Raw genomic sequence first — 18,323 nt, 5'->3', positions numbered from 1 at the left:
GTCCAAAGAAAACAAACAGGATTCAAACCCAAAGCCCCGCTAGAATCCTCGTTTCCCGGAGGACCCAAGGCCTCCAACCCTCGCTAACAACCCTTTCCTTGAAACACCTGCCCCCACGGCCCCTCGGTACCCCTGGCTGGGGCAGATATCAGGGCTATCCCCACATCGCGATCGGCGCTTTTTCATCTGTTATCGTCCCGATCATTATTATGGTGGTGGGTATTATTTTGGCAGAGGTGTGTGTGTGTTTCTGGGATGCGTGACTAATGTTGCGGTCTGCTGCTCATTGCAGGCGGTTATCGTGTGCCACCATGGCAGCAGGCTCACAGTGCATAGAGACAATTGCTAATGAGACACAACTGGGAGCACTGGGAGGACTGCAGTGTGTGTGCTGGGGGGGTAAACCGTTCTGTCCCGCGCCATTCTACTATGGCCTTGAGGAGTTGTGGGATGGGAGAATCCTCAAGGGATAGAGCAGTTGATTCAGATTTTTTAAGAGTATAAAAACGATACTACAACGGCAGGGCTTGAGAGAGAGAGAGAGAGGGAATATGATACTAACGTGTGTGTCTCAAATAAGGCAAGAAAATATGGAAAGGAGGAACACATTTGATAATCAAACTTCTTCATGCATATAAGGTGTTCCAATGAAGAATAGGGTGAAGGTCAGAGAGACAAGAGAGAGTGTGAGCTGCTCTTTCTTTAAAACCCCTCTAACTGCTGAGGCTCAGAGCTGCAGCGCTCGTAACCCTGCTGATCCTCCCCTGAGCTTTGGCCTGTTGTGTAGGCCTGCAGTTCTGCAGCAGGTGCTGGACTGTTCATAGAAAAAGAGAGCACAAGTCCCTCATCACTAAAAGGTATTTCATAATTAAGGTATACTATAAATTATTGGTTAAATTGCCTCATCTTACAGTAACAGCAACAGTAAGATTGCAATTGTACTATTACTCAGAAAAACTGGTTACACTTTTTTTGAAGGTGTCCGTGTTACAGTGTAATTATACATTTAAGTACTGAGTAATAATAATTAACTACATGTACTTACTATAGGGTTAAGGTAAGGATGAGGTTTTGGTTTAGGGTTAACTTGCATGTAATTATGCATAATTTATAGTTATTACAACAGTAACTACATGTAACGTACATTACAGTCCAAAAGTTTGGAACCACTAAGATTTTTAATGTTTTTAAAAGAAGTTTCGTCTGCTCACCAAGGCTACATTTATTTAATTAAAAATACAGTAAAAAACAGTAATATTGTGAAATATTATTACAATTTAAAATAACTGTGTACTATTTAAATATATTTGACAAAGTAATTTATTCCTGTGATTCTAATATGCTGATTTGCTGCTCAATAAACATTTATGATTATTTTCAATGTTGCAAACAGTTGTGTACTTTTTTTTTTTTCAGGATTCCTTGATGAATAGAAAGTTCAAAAGAACAGCATTTATCTGAAATACAAAGCTTCTGTAGCATTATACACTACTGTTCAAAAGTTTGGGGTCAGTAAGAATTTTTATTTTTATTTTTTTTAAAAGAAATTAAAGAAATGAATACTTTTATTCAGCAAGGATGCATTAAATCAATCAAAAGTGGCAGTAAAGACATTTATAATGTTACAAAAGATTAGATTTCAGATAAACACTGTTCTTTTGAACTTTCTATTCATCAAATAATCCTGAAAAAAAAATATTGTACACAAATATTTTGTACAATTGTACACATTAAATGTTTCTTGAGCAGCAGATCAGCATATTAGAATGATTTCTGAAGGATCATGTGACACTGAAGACTGGAGTAATGATGCTGAAAATTCAGCTTTGCCATCACAGGAATAAATTACTTTGTGAAATATATTCAAATAGAAAACAGTTATTTTAAATTGTAATAATATTTCACAATATTACTGTTTTTTTACTGTATTTTTAATTAAATAAATGTAGCCTTGGTGAGCAGACGAAACTTCTTTTAAAAACATTAAAAATCTTAGTGGTTCCAAACTTTTGGACTGTACTGTATGACTGACACTGTAAAAGTGTTATAGAAAAACTTGCCAATTCTTGACAATATTGTTAATGTGCACATCAACGCATTTATACACTACCAATCAAAAGTTTGGGGTAAGTATGTTTTTATTTTAAAGAAATTAATACTTTATTTTAAGCAGTACATTTACAATATTACAAAAGATTTATATTTCAAATAAATGCTGTTTTTTAACTTGCTATTCATCAATGAAACATGCAGCACAAATGTTTTAACATTAATAATAATAAAGAAATGTTTTCATATTAGAATGATTTCTAAAGGATCATGTGACACTGAAGACTGGAGTATGATGCTGCTGAAAATTCAGCTTTGCCATCACAGGAATTACATTTTAAAGGGTTAGTTCACCACTGATTTGAAACAAAAGATTCGTAAAGCTTCAAAGCTTCATGCAGCAGTGTTTTAAAAATCGCCCATCACTAGATATTGTTGAATAACAAATGGTTTTTTTTGGTGCACAAAAAGTATTCTTGTCGCTTCATAGCATTAAGGCTGAACCATTGTAGTCGCATGAACTGTTTTAAATACATCTTAGTACCTTTCTGGGCGTTTGAAAGTGTAAGTTAACTTGCTCTCAATGCAGGCCTCACGAGCCATCGGATTTTATCAAAAATATCTTAATTTGTGTTCCGAAGATGAAGGTCTTACGGGTGTGGAACGACATGAGGGTGAGTAATTAAAGACAAAACTTTCATTTTTGGGTGAACGAACCCTTTAAATATGTTAATTTTTTTAATTGTAATATTCCAAAATATTACCGTTTTACTGTATTTTTGATCAAACAAATGCAGCCTTGGTGAGCATAAGCGACTTTTTATAAACAAAAAAATCTTACCGACCCCAAACTTTTGAATGCTAGTGTAGCTGAAAGAAAATGTAGAAAATTAATGTTTTCTCCATAACAGTTTTTCAATACATTTTTTATTTAAGTTACTGCTAATACTTATATATAATGTGGACCCACTTTATATTAAGTGGCCTTAACTACTATGTACTTACATTTAAATTACTCATTTGATACAATGCACTTATTGTGTACATACATGTTTCTACATTGTACTTAAATTTTAAAAACACCTGCATGTAATTACATCTGTAATTAATTTCTGTATTTACATTTATAATTACACTGTTGACCCATCCCTTACACCTTACCCCTACCCTTAAACCTACCCAAACCACCAAAGCTTTCCCTAACCTTACCCGTATCCCACCTCAATAGCTGAAAATGTTGTTTTGCAATTCAATATGAACCCAATAAGTACATTGTACTTATTTTTTGATGTAAGTACATAGTAGTTAAGGCCACTTAATATAAAGTGGGACCTATAATGTATATAAATTATGCTATTATTGGTTAATTATTACCAATAATATAACTGGGTAAATATTATTTTCCTCCGACCCAAATGAATCGCTGTATGAGTGACAATTTGCGTCATCCTCTTCATGTCTGTAAATCTGTCTCTGGAATCTAACCTATTTGTGACTAGTCCTTGGGAACCCTCGACCAATTATTTCACACCTGCTGCAGTGCCCTGAATGAGGCCTGCCGACTCAAACGAACACATCACTGCAGTCATTGTGCATCAAAGACCCTGCTAACATCTGCTCACAGGAAATCCCCTCTGTCAGCAGAGAGAAAGAGAGAGAGGCAGAAAGGGGCGAACAGGTGGGGGAAGGTAGTCGGCAGCATCTCTGAACATGCCCTGCAGTCACCACCTGGGGGCTCTGAATACAACAGCGAGATAGGAGGTCATCGCAAACGCGTATGAACACTAAGCAGTCAGCAGTACACAGGTATGCATGTTCTTACACACGGAACGCTGGCATTAAATAAACAAGGTAAATCAATCCACTGCATGTCAACGTCGTGAGCCACACGCTGCTGTCGATACATCCCAAAGCCCTCTTCTCTCTCAAAGGTCAGGTGTGATATGAGGTAATGGCTGTAAAATGTCAATCATGTGTTCTAGCTTAATATATAAACACATGATGTTCCTCAGACGAATAATAAACAAGAGACAGCGAATCAAAGAAAATCAACCTGTCTTGGCCTTTCACCTCACACACACACACATAGACTAAAAGAATGAGAACCAAGCAAATCATTTCATATTGTTAAACTAAAATAGCAAGACTACAATAAAAATCCAATAAATAAGCTTCTAATGCTCTTTGGGAGTGTTGAAAATTTGTGTGGTGCTTACTGTGCAAAACAGACACCACAATGCTAATGTGATGCAAGTGTCTTTCAGCACACTTCTATGCAGTTGCTAGAGTGTTCTGGGTTGTTGTTTACAGGCCCAAGACAAAAAAAACGCAGCCCCAAGTCTATATGATATTCCGATCCCTAAATATGGCTCAGGTCGCTCCTCCAATGTAAAGCTAAGGAGGATTTTACTCATTCGATCTTAAAATCTGTTCTATGTCTGAACACTAAACATCACATATTTCAAGCTACAAGCCAAACAATTTGAAGTTTCCATAACCGAAACAGGGCGGAATGTGTTACTCAACTAAGTTTATTACTTAAGGTTAGGAGTTTGCTCACAATAAATCCTTAAGTATGAGCAATAATATTAGTACTGCTTGCTTAGAAAATTCAATATCAAGATAGTTAGAGCAGGTGGCTGTAAATGTTACCTGCAGGCCGCCATATTCAGGGCTGAGGGGTGAAGTACTGGATGCCGTCAGTGATGAAGAAGAGGATGAAGAGGAAGGAGAGCTGCCACCCTGTGGTCGAAACTCTGTGAGCTTCTTGAGCTTCAGGTCCACATGCCTGCTATTCATCACACCTAGAGAGAGAGAGGGAGGAAGAGAGGAAGCGTTATATGCAGTAGGCCACTCGTCTCCAACACACAGATAAGCAGAGGACATGACAATGTTTGCCCTTAAGCAAACTGGCCCTCTCAACCTCATACACACTCACATATACACACGCACTGCTGGAGAGATAGCGAGATGCTGTGATCACGACACACCTGGAGTGTTTCCCTTGATTCATAAATGACACCCCCACACACATGTGAATTAAAATGTATTTGATGAGTTGTTCCCAATGCACCCTTGAATTTCAGCCTGCTGAACAAAACTTATTTCTGTTGGCTGGAATATAGCATTTTTCACTACAGTTAAAAGTTTGGGGTCAGTAAGATTTTTGTAGGAAGTTTGTTATGCTCAGCAAACCTGTATTTATTTGATTAAAAATACAGTTTCATATTGTTACAGATTGAATTTTGTCCATTTTTATCAATATAATGTGTCCTAATCCCAAACATTTGAAAGGTAGTGTATATTAATTATATATATTGTTATTGTGATTATTTTATTTTACATGTGTAAATAAATATTTTTTCCTATTTTTTAATTATTTAATCGCTAAATGTATTATTTACAAACAAACCATACACATTAAAAAGTATTGTATGAATGATTCATCATTTTAATTAATACAATTATGATATATATTCATTACATATAAATTATTATTTATTTACACTTTGTGAATAATGAAGTGAGATTAAATGATTTTATAATTATATATACACATTTTAAAATAATATAAAATTAACAACCCATTTAAACATATATTATTGTTTTATTTCAGTTTATCTCTAAGGGAAAAAAATAAGAGAGAAAGACTTGCTTTGTTGAGATAACAAAACAAGACAAAAAAATAAAAATAAAATTATGCATGACTTTAGTGAGCCTCTGTATATGCCACAATGAACTTTGTATTGTACTGTTTGTGAATTAATCCTCTCGGGAATTAATCAGTGCTGTATATTTCCACACAAGATTTCTCACAGCTTTAGCTGCATACTTATAAAAAAAAAAAAAAAATCAATGGACACTCGATAGACTCCAGCTGAAAAGCTATCCATTCATTTAGCTCTAATTCAATGGACACTCGGATAAACTCCAGTTGAAATGCTGTCCATAAATTCATCTCAAATTCAAGAAATCTCTAGCTTTCCTCCATCTATTTTTGAGCCTGACTTCTGCCCACAGTACTTTTTTCCATCAGTGAGGGAACAATGTCAGAAGTGAGAAGCCACACATATGCATGGCTTAAAGGGAACAGTGCTTGTTCCTGTGATTACCTGAAAGAAACACAACCCACAATATTTCCTTTCTCTTTAAATGAACAATGACTTCTAATTTTCTTGCTTTACATGCAGACTTGTCTTTCACATGTTGGTCCCTTATTTTATGTCCGTCTTCATATTTTCCAAGTCTGTCTTTCTCTAATAACCTTTCACTAGCAGGTTTAGCCTTGCCACCCCCCCTCCCCTCTCTCTCTCTCATCTGGGCTAGAGATGAAAGTGAGGTGAGGAAGCTTTTCATGTGGGTCCTGTTCTCCTCGTCTCCCAGCATCCCTCTCTAGCCCCCCAAAAACACCATAGGAGTCATTTGTGTGTGTGTGTGTAGTGACCAACAGATTTCTTCAAACACAAAAATCAAATCCTCAACTAACTAAAAGTGTGCACCATGATAATGAAATACATTCATTTTACAAGTCCAACTGAAGACAGTAAGACTGAAATTAGCTAAAATGTGCTAAACAATCCTCACAATACTCACCTTTCATACTCACAATACAGAAAGAAAAAGATTTTGTCTGAAAATATAGACCTTCTTTTCACAATAACAGACAAAAACACAAACTAAACAATGCAACAATCAATGTGGATAGATACTGTACAGAAGTCAAATAAAGAGAAGGAGAATAAATCAGATTTCTTTACATATATCTCAAATGACTTGCTCATCAAAAAAAAATTAATGACTTCACATCTCTTCAGAAGATATAATTGTGTTTGTTTTGGGAATGTGTTCAAATAGTTTTTAATTAAACTAAGAGCACAAAAACAAAAACAACCAAAAAAATAATAAATAAAAAACTGTTACAAACACTCTTACAGACACAAGCAACCCCTCTTCTGTCTGAAACAGATGAGCTATTTTTTTTTCTGAATGTTATTTTGAATTAAAAGATAAATGTAAAAGGTGCTTAAAACAGGAAGTAATGCCACTGGAAACAGAAAAATTGTTGAATTATAGGGCTGCACAATTTGGGAAAAAACAAACAAAAAAAACCAAAACAGATTTTTCTGATAATAATAATAATAAAAAAGAGCCCCAGGTTTGCTGTGCTTGTTTCTAGCTTGTTGCTGATCAATTTGGACCAAAGATTTGTTACAGTATTTATTAATCTTTGTCAATGTTAGTTAATAAAAATACAGCTGCTCATTGTTTGTTCATGTTAGTTCGCAGTGCGTTTGCTAATGTAAACAAATACAATATTTGATTTTAATAATGTATTAGTAAATGTTGAAATTAACATTAACTAATATTAATAAATGCTGTAGAAGTATTGTTAATTCTTAGTCCATGTTAAAGGTGCCCTAGAATTAAAAATTGAATTTACCTTGGCATAGGTAAATAACAAGAGTTCAGTACCTGGAAATGACATACAGTGAGTCTCAAACACCATTGCTTCCTCCTTCTTATGTAAATCTCATTTGTTTAAAAGACCTCCGAAGAACAGGCGAATCTCAACATAACACCAACTGTTACGTAACAGTCGGGATCATTAATATGTATGACCCCATTTGCATATGCCAGCCCATGTTCAAGGCATTACACAAGGGCAGCCAGTATTAACGTCTGGATCTGTGCACAGCTGAATCATCAGACTAGGTAAGCAAGCAAGAACAACAGCGAAAAATGGCAGATGGAGTGATAATAACTGACATGATCCATGATAACATGATATTTTTAGTGATATTTGTAAACTGTCTTTCTAAATGTTTCATTAGCAATGTTGCTAATGTACTGTTAAATGTGGTTAAAGTTACCATCGTTTATTACTGTATTCATGGAGACAAGACTGTCGTTATTTTCATTTTTTAAACACTTGCAGTCTGTATAATTCATAAACACAACTTCACTCTTTATAAATCTCTCCAACAGTGTGTAATGTTAGCTTTAGCCACGGAGCACCATCAAACTCATTCAGAATCAAATGTAAACATCCAAATAAATACCACACTTACGCCATTAGACATGCTGCATGACGAACACTTTGTAAAGATCCATTTTGAGGGTTATATTAGCTGTGTGAACTGTGTTTATGCTGTTCAAGGCAAGCGCGAGCTCCGGGGGAGGGGAACACGAGATTTAAAGGGGCTGCGCAGCCTGAATCGACGCATATTTAATGATGCCTCAAAATAGGCAGTTAAAAAAAATGAATAAAAAAAAAATCTATGGGGTATTTTGAGCTGAAACTTCACAGACACATTCAGGGAACACCTTAGACTTATATTACATCTTTTAAAAAGACGTTCTACGGCACCTTTAACTAAAGTAGTTAACTAATGTTAACTAATGAACCTTATTGTAAAGTGTTACCAGATTTTGTTATATATATATCAATATGACTATAATGATAACAATAATAATATAACAACATAATTTCAGTTTATTTTTGATTAATCATGCACCCTACTAAATGAAGGGTCATTATGAAAAAAACTAAAGCTGAAAACAAACAGAAGCAGACGCACACAGATATGTTATCATGCACACACGTTCACACACGCGCACAAGCAGAGGTCATGCAATGTTGGGTTACCCAGAGAGGCCAGGTCACTTGCAGAGTTAGTAAAATCATCCTCCATTAGACAAGAAGAAGACAGCTCCTCCTCAGGGTTAGTATGTGTGACATCATCAGCGTGAGACGCCGCCGCCTCAGTATCACTCCTGCCCTCCTCATCCACACCCTCCACACTCACCCCATCCACCACATCTGCGAGCAAATAAACAAACAGGGATGGCCAAAAAAAAAAAAGAGAAGAGGAAAGAGACAGAAGAGGTTAGTGAAGCGGTAAGTGTTAGTTCGGTATTCCAGCGGGAAAGAAAACTTTGCATGTTAGTAAAGAGTCAGAAAAGTATTTGTTTAGACCCATTTAGACATACAAACAGTAATTCCTTAACAAAAATGTTGCTGCTGTCACATTGGGGTGTGTTTGTTTGAGCTGACAAAAATCAGGCAGATGGCTGAGAGTGTCTGGCAGAGAGCTGAGCTTTATGTGTGTGTGTTGCATGGCAGATTTGGCCTTGACGGCAAAATCTCCTCCAGAGTTCCTCTTCCGCATCCACAGATCTGAATCCCACAGAGCCCTTGACAATACACACTCAATCCAAACACATCGATCTCATTCAGTTATATGGTAACTAGAGCAGAGCCACACACACACACACACACATGGGGCAGTTCAAACTTAAATAAGAGACAAAACAAATAGGAAACTGGTGCTGCAACATTGTTTGCAAAATTGCCATTTAAAATGTGATTTTAAAAAGTTCCAGGTTTCCTGTGCTTGTTAGTATGGCAGCCCAATTTGGCCAAAATGTTTGTGATTTGTGACATGTTTGTGATTATATACCATTAATGTAAATATTAATATTACTATTATTAGAAGTACTAAATACAAATATTAAATGAGAAATATTACTATTGTAATAATGCAATGTAAAATAAAAAAATGAGTATTTAAAAAATAATGTCATTATTTTATTGTACAGTACAACTGTAATATTTCAACACTAATTTCAACATTTATTGTTGTCTTCATTTCTTCATTTCCAAATGTTAAACCATAAAGCTTTTATTTTGGTGGAAAACTGCAGAGAGACCTTAATGCTTCTTTTGTGTTGACCACAGCTGATTTATACGCAAGTTTGAGAAGTGCACGTTATTAGCAACCCAAACTCAGAGCAAATGCAGAGATGGAGTTTAAGTGGAGCAGCATTTAAAGGTAGGGTAGGCAATTTCAGAGAGGCTAGCAATAGCAAGCTAGCTTTGAAAGCATTAAATCCCTCCCTCCCTTCAGAGCATTCTCTCCAAAGCCACGCCTCCTTCAAAACACATGAACGTACATAGCAGAGTCTGCAATGTTTGTTTGTTTATCAAGTTTTTACACCATGTTAACTTCATGGCTATTTACATGGCAAACACAAAGGTCAATTTCATCCATAAAATTCACGTTATTATATAAAACATTTCAACTTAACATAAGATAGAAAATCTAAAATACATTCAGATCAGAGTCTGCAAAGCGTCAGAGTATTAAACTACCTCATGTCTCAAAGAACACAACATTACAGTAATAATGAACATAAACAACTTGCAGAACTTGTACCACCTGACTGCTGCAGATTAATTTCAGTGTTGATCGTGTTGCCAGAGACTGAGGACGTGAACGGTTTCGGGTAGAACATCACGGGTTGAAGCATAAGCTCGTTGTTTTGTTATGGAGGAACTGTCTGGTGACTGTCTACAACTCTGCATAGCCTTATGGAAAGCGCTGATGATGTGATGTCTGTGCGAGCAGGGTGCGCGAAGGTATGGAAATACATATGTTGACAGACAGGTAAGACATCATATCATTGCATTCGGACCAAATTGGATGAACATTTTTTGGTCCTGAGATTTCCACAGAAGATATATGTACAGGTTTTAATATTTTGACCACTTCTATAACTGATTGCTATCGGGACGTGAAGAGAGTTTCATCAAGTAAAACAAAAAGTGTTTAAAAAAAAAAATTGCCTACCCTACCTTTAATGTAAACCGAGTCGCTCTGAGACACTGAAAACACTGGATCATGAGCTGCTCGAGCAGAAAAGAACAGTGTTGCGCTTCACTTTGAACCATACAGCACATATATTTGTTTAATTAAATCACAGCCTTTGTGATTTGATCATCGCACAATGCCATATCAAGATTTTGGCTTTATTTCGATTAATTGTGCAGCCCTGTAGGAAAATGGCAAAAGACATCTCTAGAAAAATGCTCTGATAATCAGAGAAAAAGAGAGAGAAAAACAGTGTGTTCAGTTCAGACAGTGTGTTCCTTTTTTCCTTTCTCTCATGCTTTTTTAATTACTTTCCATGATATGGCGAGACACACACACACACACGGGGCAGCGCAAAGCTAATTAACAGAATACATGCTGCTGGAGTTGGTGAAAGTTTTGCTGGTAAATGTTTTGCTCTACTCAGCTTGAGCTCTCTCAGAATTAGAGCTGAGTGTTTGTGTATGTAAGTGTGTGTGTCTGTGTGTGTGTTGGTGGGATTATGCGTTCTGCACGATAGGCCTTGTGCATCAAGCCTATAGCATTTCCCTCCAACCTGATTTTTAATGAGTTCTACAATTAGCAGAGTTCAACAGCCCGAAAGGCCAAATAAACCGTTTTTTTAAAAACTGACTTTCTTTCTCTCCCTCTCTCTGACCCGGTTTTTCCTCTGCTCTGTCCATATGCGGGTTTGTCCATCTCTGCAGGCCACGAGATGTGTTCTGTGGCGTTTCCGAGCTGCAGTAAATGCGTGATTGCGGAGGAGGGAACACTATTAGGCGGACAGGGAGAGGATGAAGAGAAAATGGAGGGCGTCAAAGAGAGAGAGATGAAAGAGATAAAAGGAGAGGAATATTGTGTCTCCCCTTGAGCTGTGAAATGGTACACACGGACACGAGCCGGCACAGAATTAGGCACAGCGGCTAACCTGCTATGTTAACACCTCGCGTATTAAACAAAACCTTGACGCGCCACTAACACCCCTCTCGCTCGACGTGCGTACGCGCTTTTAATTATACGCAGCAGCTAGCCACAACGCTAACACCCCTCGGTGTAAACACGTTTAATAACACACCGCAGCTACCCGCTATGCTAATGCCCCACTGTTTCTGCACAGTCCTCCCAATGGTTAGCGCTACAATAATGTGCCGTCTCATTGTCCTGTAATGTGAAATAAAAGGAGAAATGGTGGCTGATGATAACGCGGGACACGGCAGGAAATCCGAGCTGAAGGTGATGCGGCCTATAGGAGTCCTCCATGGACAATGAGACACTGATTACCCAGCATGGGTGTGTGTTATAATGACGGTGATGATGCTTTGGGCAGTGTGGACTAGTGCGTATGTGTGCGTGTTGGGGCATAGGGCACCGTTGGCTGTTGCCAGAGTTCTCCTGATGTATTTCCGAAGGATTACGTGTGAAGCGATTGCCTGAACAAATGGAAGTGAAGCCCTCTGTGAACACCTCAAATTAGAGTTCAGACTACGTGGGTGTGTTGGTGTGTTTCTTAATGTAATGCTCCTTTGGGCCTTGAAAGCAGACGTGTTGGTTGTCATTATGGAGTGAGCAACAAAATCGTTTTTTTAAGGGCTGAAAGCCACTAATGGACACACACACATATGGCTTGCTCCTAATGGACACGCACACAGAAGCTTCATGAGCCAATTAAAAATCTCACAAGTCAAACACCTTTCACAAGGCCTTAATGTTCTGTTAGGAACATTTTCACTAATATTTTCAGGGAGCCAATGGAAGCCAGGAACAAACATGGCTGGAAATTTGTCTCAACAGAATAAACATTACCATGGGGACTGCATTAGCATGGTTATTACTCTGCATTTAACAATGCAATCCTCCATTACTTCAGCAAAGAATGTAAATACAAAAAATCAATATTAGATGCAAATATATATCTTATATATATAGCTTTGTCCACAATCTTGGATGCTTTTTTCCTCACTGACAATGAAGCAATGCATTGTAGGTTTACCTTATTTATGAAGGATGTAAAGCTACTTTTAGAGTTCGCCAAAGCAAGGTACGTACATTTGTCTAGATAGGCAGGTCACTAGGAGCTTATGTGTGTGGTATTTCAAAGTGAACGCATGCAGATTTGCATGTGCGTTCGCATGCTTATGAGAAAGTGTGCATGCGTGCGCGAGTTTATGCATTGTGAGTGTATGTGCGTGTTCGGCCTATAAAAGCCCCCCTGCACTCACCTCCAGCTGTCTTTGACCTTCCTTTTAAGTTGTTCCCAGCTGCACTACAGGCAATAGAGGTGGAGTCAGTATAGAGAGGCAGTTCAGCCATCTTTACTCCAGATCGAGCCTCCGCTATCAGCTGCCTGGCTCTCTCTCGCAGCTGCCTGCGCCGTTCTTCATCACGCTCCTGACACACACACACACACACAGACACAGGCAGAGGGAAAGGGGGGTTATTGAACGGGTGCCATCTCAAGTAATTGACAGAAATGCCATTTTCACTCCTCTCTCTCCCATCAGATCAGACTGATAGCAGCATTTTTTTTTTTTTTACTAGAGAGCGAGTGAGAGAGAGATTCACTGCATGGTTTATTTGTCATTGATTCTGTATAAGTCCAGACATAATAAACCTGAGATATTTGCTGGAGTGTCATTTTTCCCCCTTGACTACATGTTTATGAATGTTTTGTGTGTATCAACAAGAGGAAGAGACAGAAATGTATGTATGAACTACTTCACAACATCAATTTGTTAACAGACATATCATGGAAGAGAGAAGGGGACAAGGATCGGAAATTATCATTGGATCCAAAGTTTCACCACGTTCATTAGGAACCTCTACCTGCTAGGGGCCTGATATGTAACACCTTTTTAATAAAAAATACTGCTTATTTATAACAGAACACATTCCATACAAAGCTTTAAACAGTTTGCCATATTGGATATGCCACACAATCTTTTTAAAGCAACATCAAATTGTGAAACAGTTGTTTTGGACCCCATTTCTTTGAAAAATTAGATGTGTCTACGTGAAGGCTAAAGGTCAAGTTCACCCTGTAAAAGCATGTATTGAATTTTATGGATGTAACCTTTATTACATAAACTTAACTAGGTGCGTTTCACTTAAAGGGTTAGTTCACCCAAAAAATTTGTCATTACTCACACTCATTCCTCAGTCATTCCACACCCGTAAGACCTTCGTTCATATTCGAAACACAAATTAAGATATTTTTCATAAAATCCGATGGCTCAGTGAGGCCTCCATTGCCAGCAAGACAATTAACACTTTCAATGCCCAGAAAGCTACTACAGAAGTATTTAAAACAGTTCATGTGACTACAGTGTTTCAACCTTAATGTTATGAAGCGACGAGAATACTTTTTGTGAGCCAAAAAAAACAAATAATGACTTTATTCAACAATGTCTAGTGATGGGCGATTTCAAAACACTGCTTCATGAAGCTTAACAAATCTTTTATTTCAAATTAGTGGTTCAGAGTGTGTATTTTACTCAAAAGCACAATCTATTTAGGTCCACATGCAATTCTTAAAAAAAAAAAAAAAAATGCTTCTAGCCGCAGATTGAGAACTTACGTTTCTGTTTGCGAATGTTCAGTGGAATGATATGGTTTCGGGAAACACCAGATCCGTAAACTGTATTGGTAACAACAGAATTTGAGACCATTGTTGGCTAACGACGCACCCCAGAATGCTTATAATATCACTCATTGTAAGGAATCAAATGTTTTTTAATACACTAGATATCACTGGACTGTTATTACAGCTTAACAATTTTGTGTAATATTTACAAAGTTGCAGTATCAATACCATTAACATTTAGACAGGTTCGCTTAGCATGATGGGTAACCTGGCCCCATAGACAGCCACATGCACACACATGCACACATTTTCAAGATGCTAACAGGTTTCTGGAGCAAAAGAGCAGAGACTGAATTAGCCCAATTGGTTACAAAAGCGTTAAGCTAATTAACCCCATTTCACCTGTTTCTGTGGATACTGTTTGTCGGAGGCCATTGTTCAGAAGGACAATAAGCAGAGAGATGCAGATGAGGGAATCACAGAACCACTTTTCAGGGGTCCAGCCTGGGGCCTTGAGTCTCAGGGTAATTTGAACATGCAAGACAAAGCTAAGGCCAGGTTACACCTGAAAACACGGAAGCGCTCCTGCCAAAGCTGAATTGGGCACGTTTAGTGCAAGTGTGTGTCCACTATGCTCTCGCAAAATGAATACATCTGCTCTAATTGGAAGATTGCTAAATTTATTCACATGGCTATAAAAAACAAAACAAAAAAGAACCACGTTTCTGTGAATGTGACAAAATCTACCACTATAATAATGTTTGAGCTGTGAGGCTTTTTCTCTGTGCTCATCATACAATTTAATGTAATATAATTGTCATTCTTTTTGTAGCTGAAGTCATAAACGCCACATGATCGGCTAAACCTTGCAGGTATCATCACACACAACCTTCGACACACTGTTTTACATACAGCGATTCAGGGCTGGGCTAGCCATTAGTACAGAAAATGAGATTCCTTGTGTGTGTTCGCCCAGAGGACAGGATTACCACCATGCCCAGTGTAAACTGCTTTTAGGCAACTTAGGAAATGTTCTGTAATACTGTAGTCAAGGAAAATTAACAGACAGAGGAGAGGGGAGATGCTTCCATCCACACAGACTGTGCTGAAACATTTAACAGAGGCTTGAAGTTGTCAAATCTGTAAAGGTGCAGACAGATGCTTTATGAAGTTGGAAATGCTTGGTATACCTGGAATAAATGCTGATTCACACTAAATGGATACTGACATTGATGGTGAAAAAAGGCCAGACATTTGAATGCATCTCTGAGTCTTTTCCTGACCAGAACAATTTACTTTCACTGAAAATTTTACTGACTTTTTATTACACTTGCATGAATTTTCCAGGCCTGCACTTTTTTCCCCACCATATTTCATACTTTTGTATCATTTAATTGCATTGGACTTGGACTGAAAAAGACTTTTTTTGGAAACATTCTTATGCAATAACATAAAATGACAATAAAAATACTTGTAGGATTTGTTAAATCTAGGTTATTTTCAACATATACTAATATATTTTTAAAGATGTACATTTTGTACAAATTAATATTAAATAAAACGTCAAGCTTATTGTAATGCTGCCATTTTTTTCCGATCATTGTTTATTGTGATTTGTATTGATGCTTTAAAAAAATCATGCCAATAAAGCACTTAAAATTGAAAATGAAAATTTGAGAGATGGAAAGGGAAGGTTATGAAGGTGTGAGGTCAAAACAGTCATTGAGAGATTGAAATTAACTCCCCAAATGAATCAGCCTTGCACAGGCAGAGTGCAGAATAACCACTGTGGAACGATCCATTTCTACAGCAGCAATGAGGTGTGAAACTGTCTCTCCTCTTATGAAGAGATTTCTTTAATGACTCTCTCTTCAAATGGACTTCAAGTGGCTCTTCTTCAGTAACACTGAAGCTTGACCGTTCAGTCTGGACTCTCCAACTGAGTTATGCTTGGAGTGAGAGGAAGAGAAAGAAGGAGAAAAAGGAAGAGAGGGGAGAGAGATCAGTGGCCCATCCAACCTCCAAGCTGCAGATCTCCAAGGATAATGAGGGGATCCACAAGAACGAGTGAGGAAAATGAAAGAACACCACCAGGGGTGGCAGAAACGACGACAAAGTCATAGTTAAAGTTGTAAAAGAAAGCATGGTGGGTGGGAAGACCTCACTCCATCCTTTGGGAAGTAAAACAGAAGGGAGAGAGGCGCAAAAGCAGATAATGTAGGGCTGTCGCTCTCATTCTGGACAGGAGATCCAGGGAGAGAGGGGGTGGGCAGTAGAGACTAGGCCCAGACAGAAGCACTCACAGTGGGTATGGGGTCCCGGTGGCTGCCCCAGCCTGGCTGCTCTTTTGGAGGGGGCTGGAGGGTGGGTGGGGGCTGCGGGGGTGCAGCGAGCCATGGAAGGAGTCGCTCGGCTGGGCACACACACAGGCTCAGGGCCCTGGCGCTAACACAGCCGTGCCAGCCAGCCAGAGACGGTGCCAGCCAGTGAAGCACAAACAGATATATTTGTCATGACACACTGAGTGTGCAGAGAAGGGGAGGGCCATGCACACACACACACGCACACACACACAGCGCAAGCAAGCAGTGCAGAAGAAGAGAGGTTTTGGATCTTTATCCCATTCAACAACAAAAGTGTGTGTACGGACAGAAATCAGTAGTATTTGATCAATTCTGGTTCTGATTTCATGAATGACTCCGTTAATGGTTCTTTTTGTAATGTTAAAGAAAAAATGGAAAATGATGGGAAAAATGTATTTCTTGTCTTCTGCAACCTGTTTGGTCAAATGATATAATTTTAGATGTCAGATAACTAATAATACATTCAGGTAAGATAAGAAATTCTTAGGAGGGAAAAAAAAAATATTACTAGGGATGCACGGGACCAAATTGATGTTGTTGGCCGATATTTTTTAATATATTTGTATTGTTCTGTATTATATATTTAATTGTGCATGCTTATTTCCAATATTTTTACATTTAGATTTCCTTTGCCATTATCTAATGCTCACTTAAAGTTAATCTTTAAAAACTCGAGATGCACCGATATTAAATTTCTAACTAAACTAAAGCTGTAGTAAACTATACAGGGAACCCTCTCGTTTGGTACATTACGATAATAACAGAGGTTAAAACTAACAACATAGCCCAAACTAACATATTCAACTACTATTTCTTTTCAGATATAATAATTACACTCAAATAAAAACTGAAATGTTTGTAAAACTCAGTTGCACATAAGGTAGTTTTCAAAAGCACTTGTCTTCATGACAAATTTATTCAAACATACATATATAATTAAAAGTAAATAAGCTCCTCTCTAGTGTTTATATATATATATATATATATATATTAGTTAACTAATGAACATTGGATAGCTTTCCTGAGGTAAATGCAATGTTAAGTGACACTGTTCGCAAGCTGTTTTATTGACATCTTGAGTGATTAAATGCGACTTGACACATTTTGGTAAGTTATACTGTATCTTTCAACATAGCTTTTGTTTTTCATGCATGTTTTTTTATGCTATAACTTGTATTAAAGTGGAAGAAAATACTCATGCTCCGTGCTTGAACTGAGGCACTACAGCGATGTGTCACATCACATTTAATAGCATCAAAATGCCATTTATTGTTTGAATTTTGTCATAAAATGAACAGAATTTAAAGACTTCTTATCAAAAGTAACAAAGCACAAAGCTCCAAATAATGTTTGGTGCACTGTAAACCCTAACGCTTAAAATAAATAATTGGTTTGAGTAGGACAAACTTAAATTTAACATAAATGAGTATTTACAACTTTCTTTTCCTTTCAAGTTCACAGAACTGATATATTTTAAACTGAACCATTTCATTGTTTTGAGTTTTATGAACTTATTTCTTTTAATGTAGACAAACTTAAGTTTAACCGAAACTGTGCTGGGATTTCTATTTCCTAGCATGCTTTGCACATGGCACTCGAAAGGGAGAGTAAATGGTAAAATTAAGTGTTAAATAATTTTTTTTTGAGCAAGATCAATGTTAAGTGGGAGATTTAGTAGTG

The 18,323-nt window shown here is 37.5% G+C and overlaps 1 protein-coding gene across 1 annotated transcript in view; it reads right to left on the bottom strand.

The window, feature by feature from the left end:
• The window catches only part of ehbp1 (EH domain binding protein 1), a 162,351-nt gene that overhangs the window by 33,753 nt on the left and 110,275 nt on the right, over window positions 1–18,323 (bottom strand). The window contains 3 exon segments of the mRNA XM_048191236.1: window positions 4,702–4,853; window positions 8,696–8,869; window positions 12,920–13,088. Of these exon segments, the coding sequence (XP_048047193.1) occupies window positions 4,702–4,853; window positions 8,696–8,869; window positions 12,920–13,088 (495 nt within the window).

The sequence above is a fragment of the Megalobrama amblycephala genome, linkage group LG5 (genome assembly GCF_018812025.1).
Source record: "Megalobrama amblycephala isolate DHTTF-2021 linkage group LG5, ASM1881202v1, whole genome shotgun sequence".
NCBI lineage: Eukaryota > Metazoa > Chordata > Actinopteri > Cypriniformes > Xenocyprididae > Megalobrama > Megalobrama amblycephala.
Note: the sequence above shows the minus strand (reverse complement) of the source record. Positions and strands in the feature narration are given on the sequence as shown.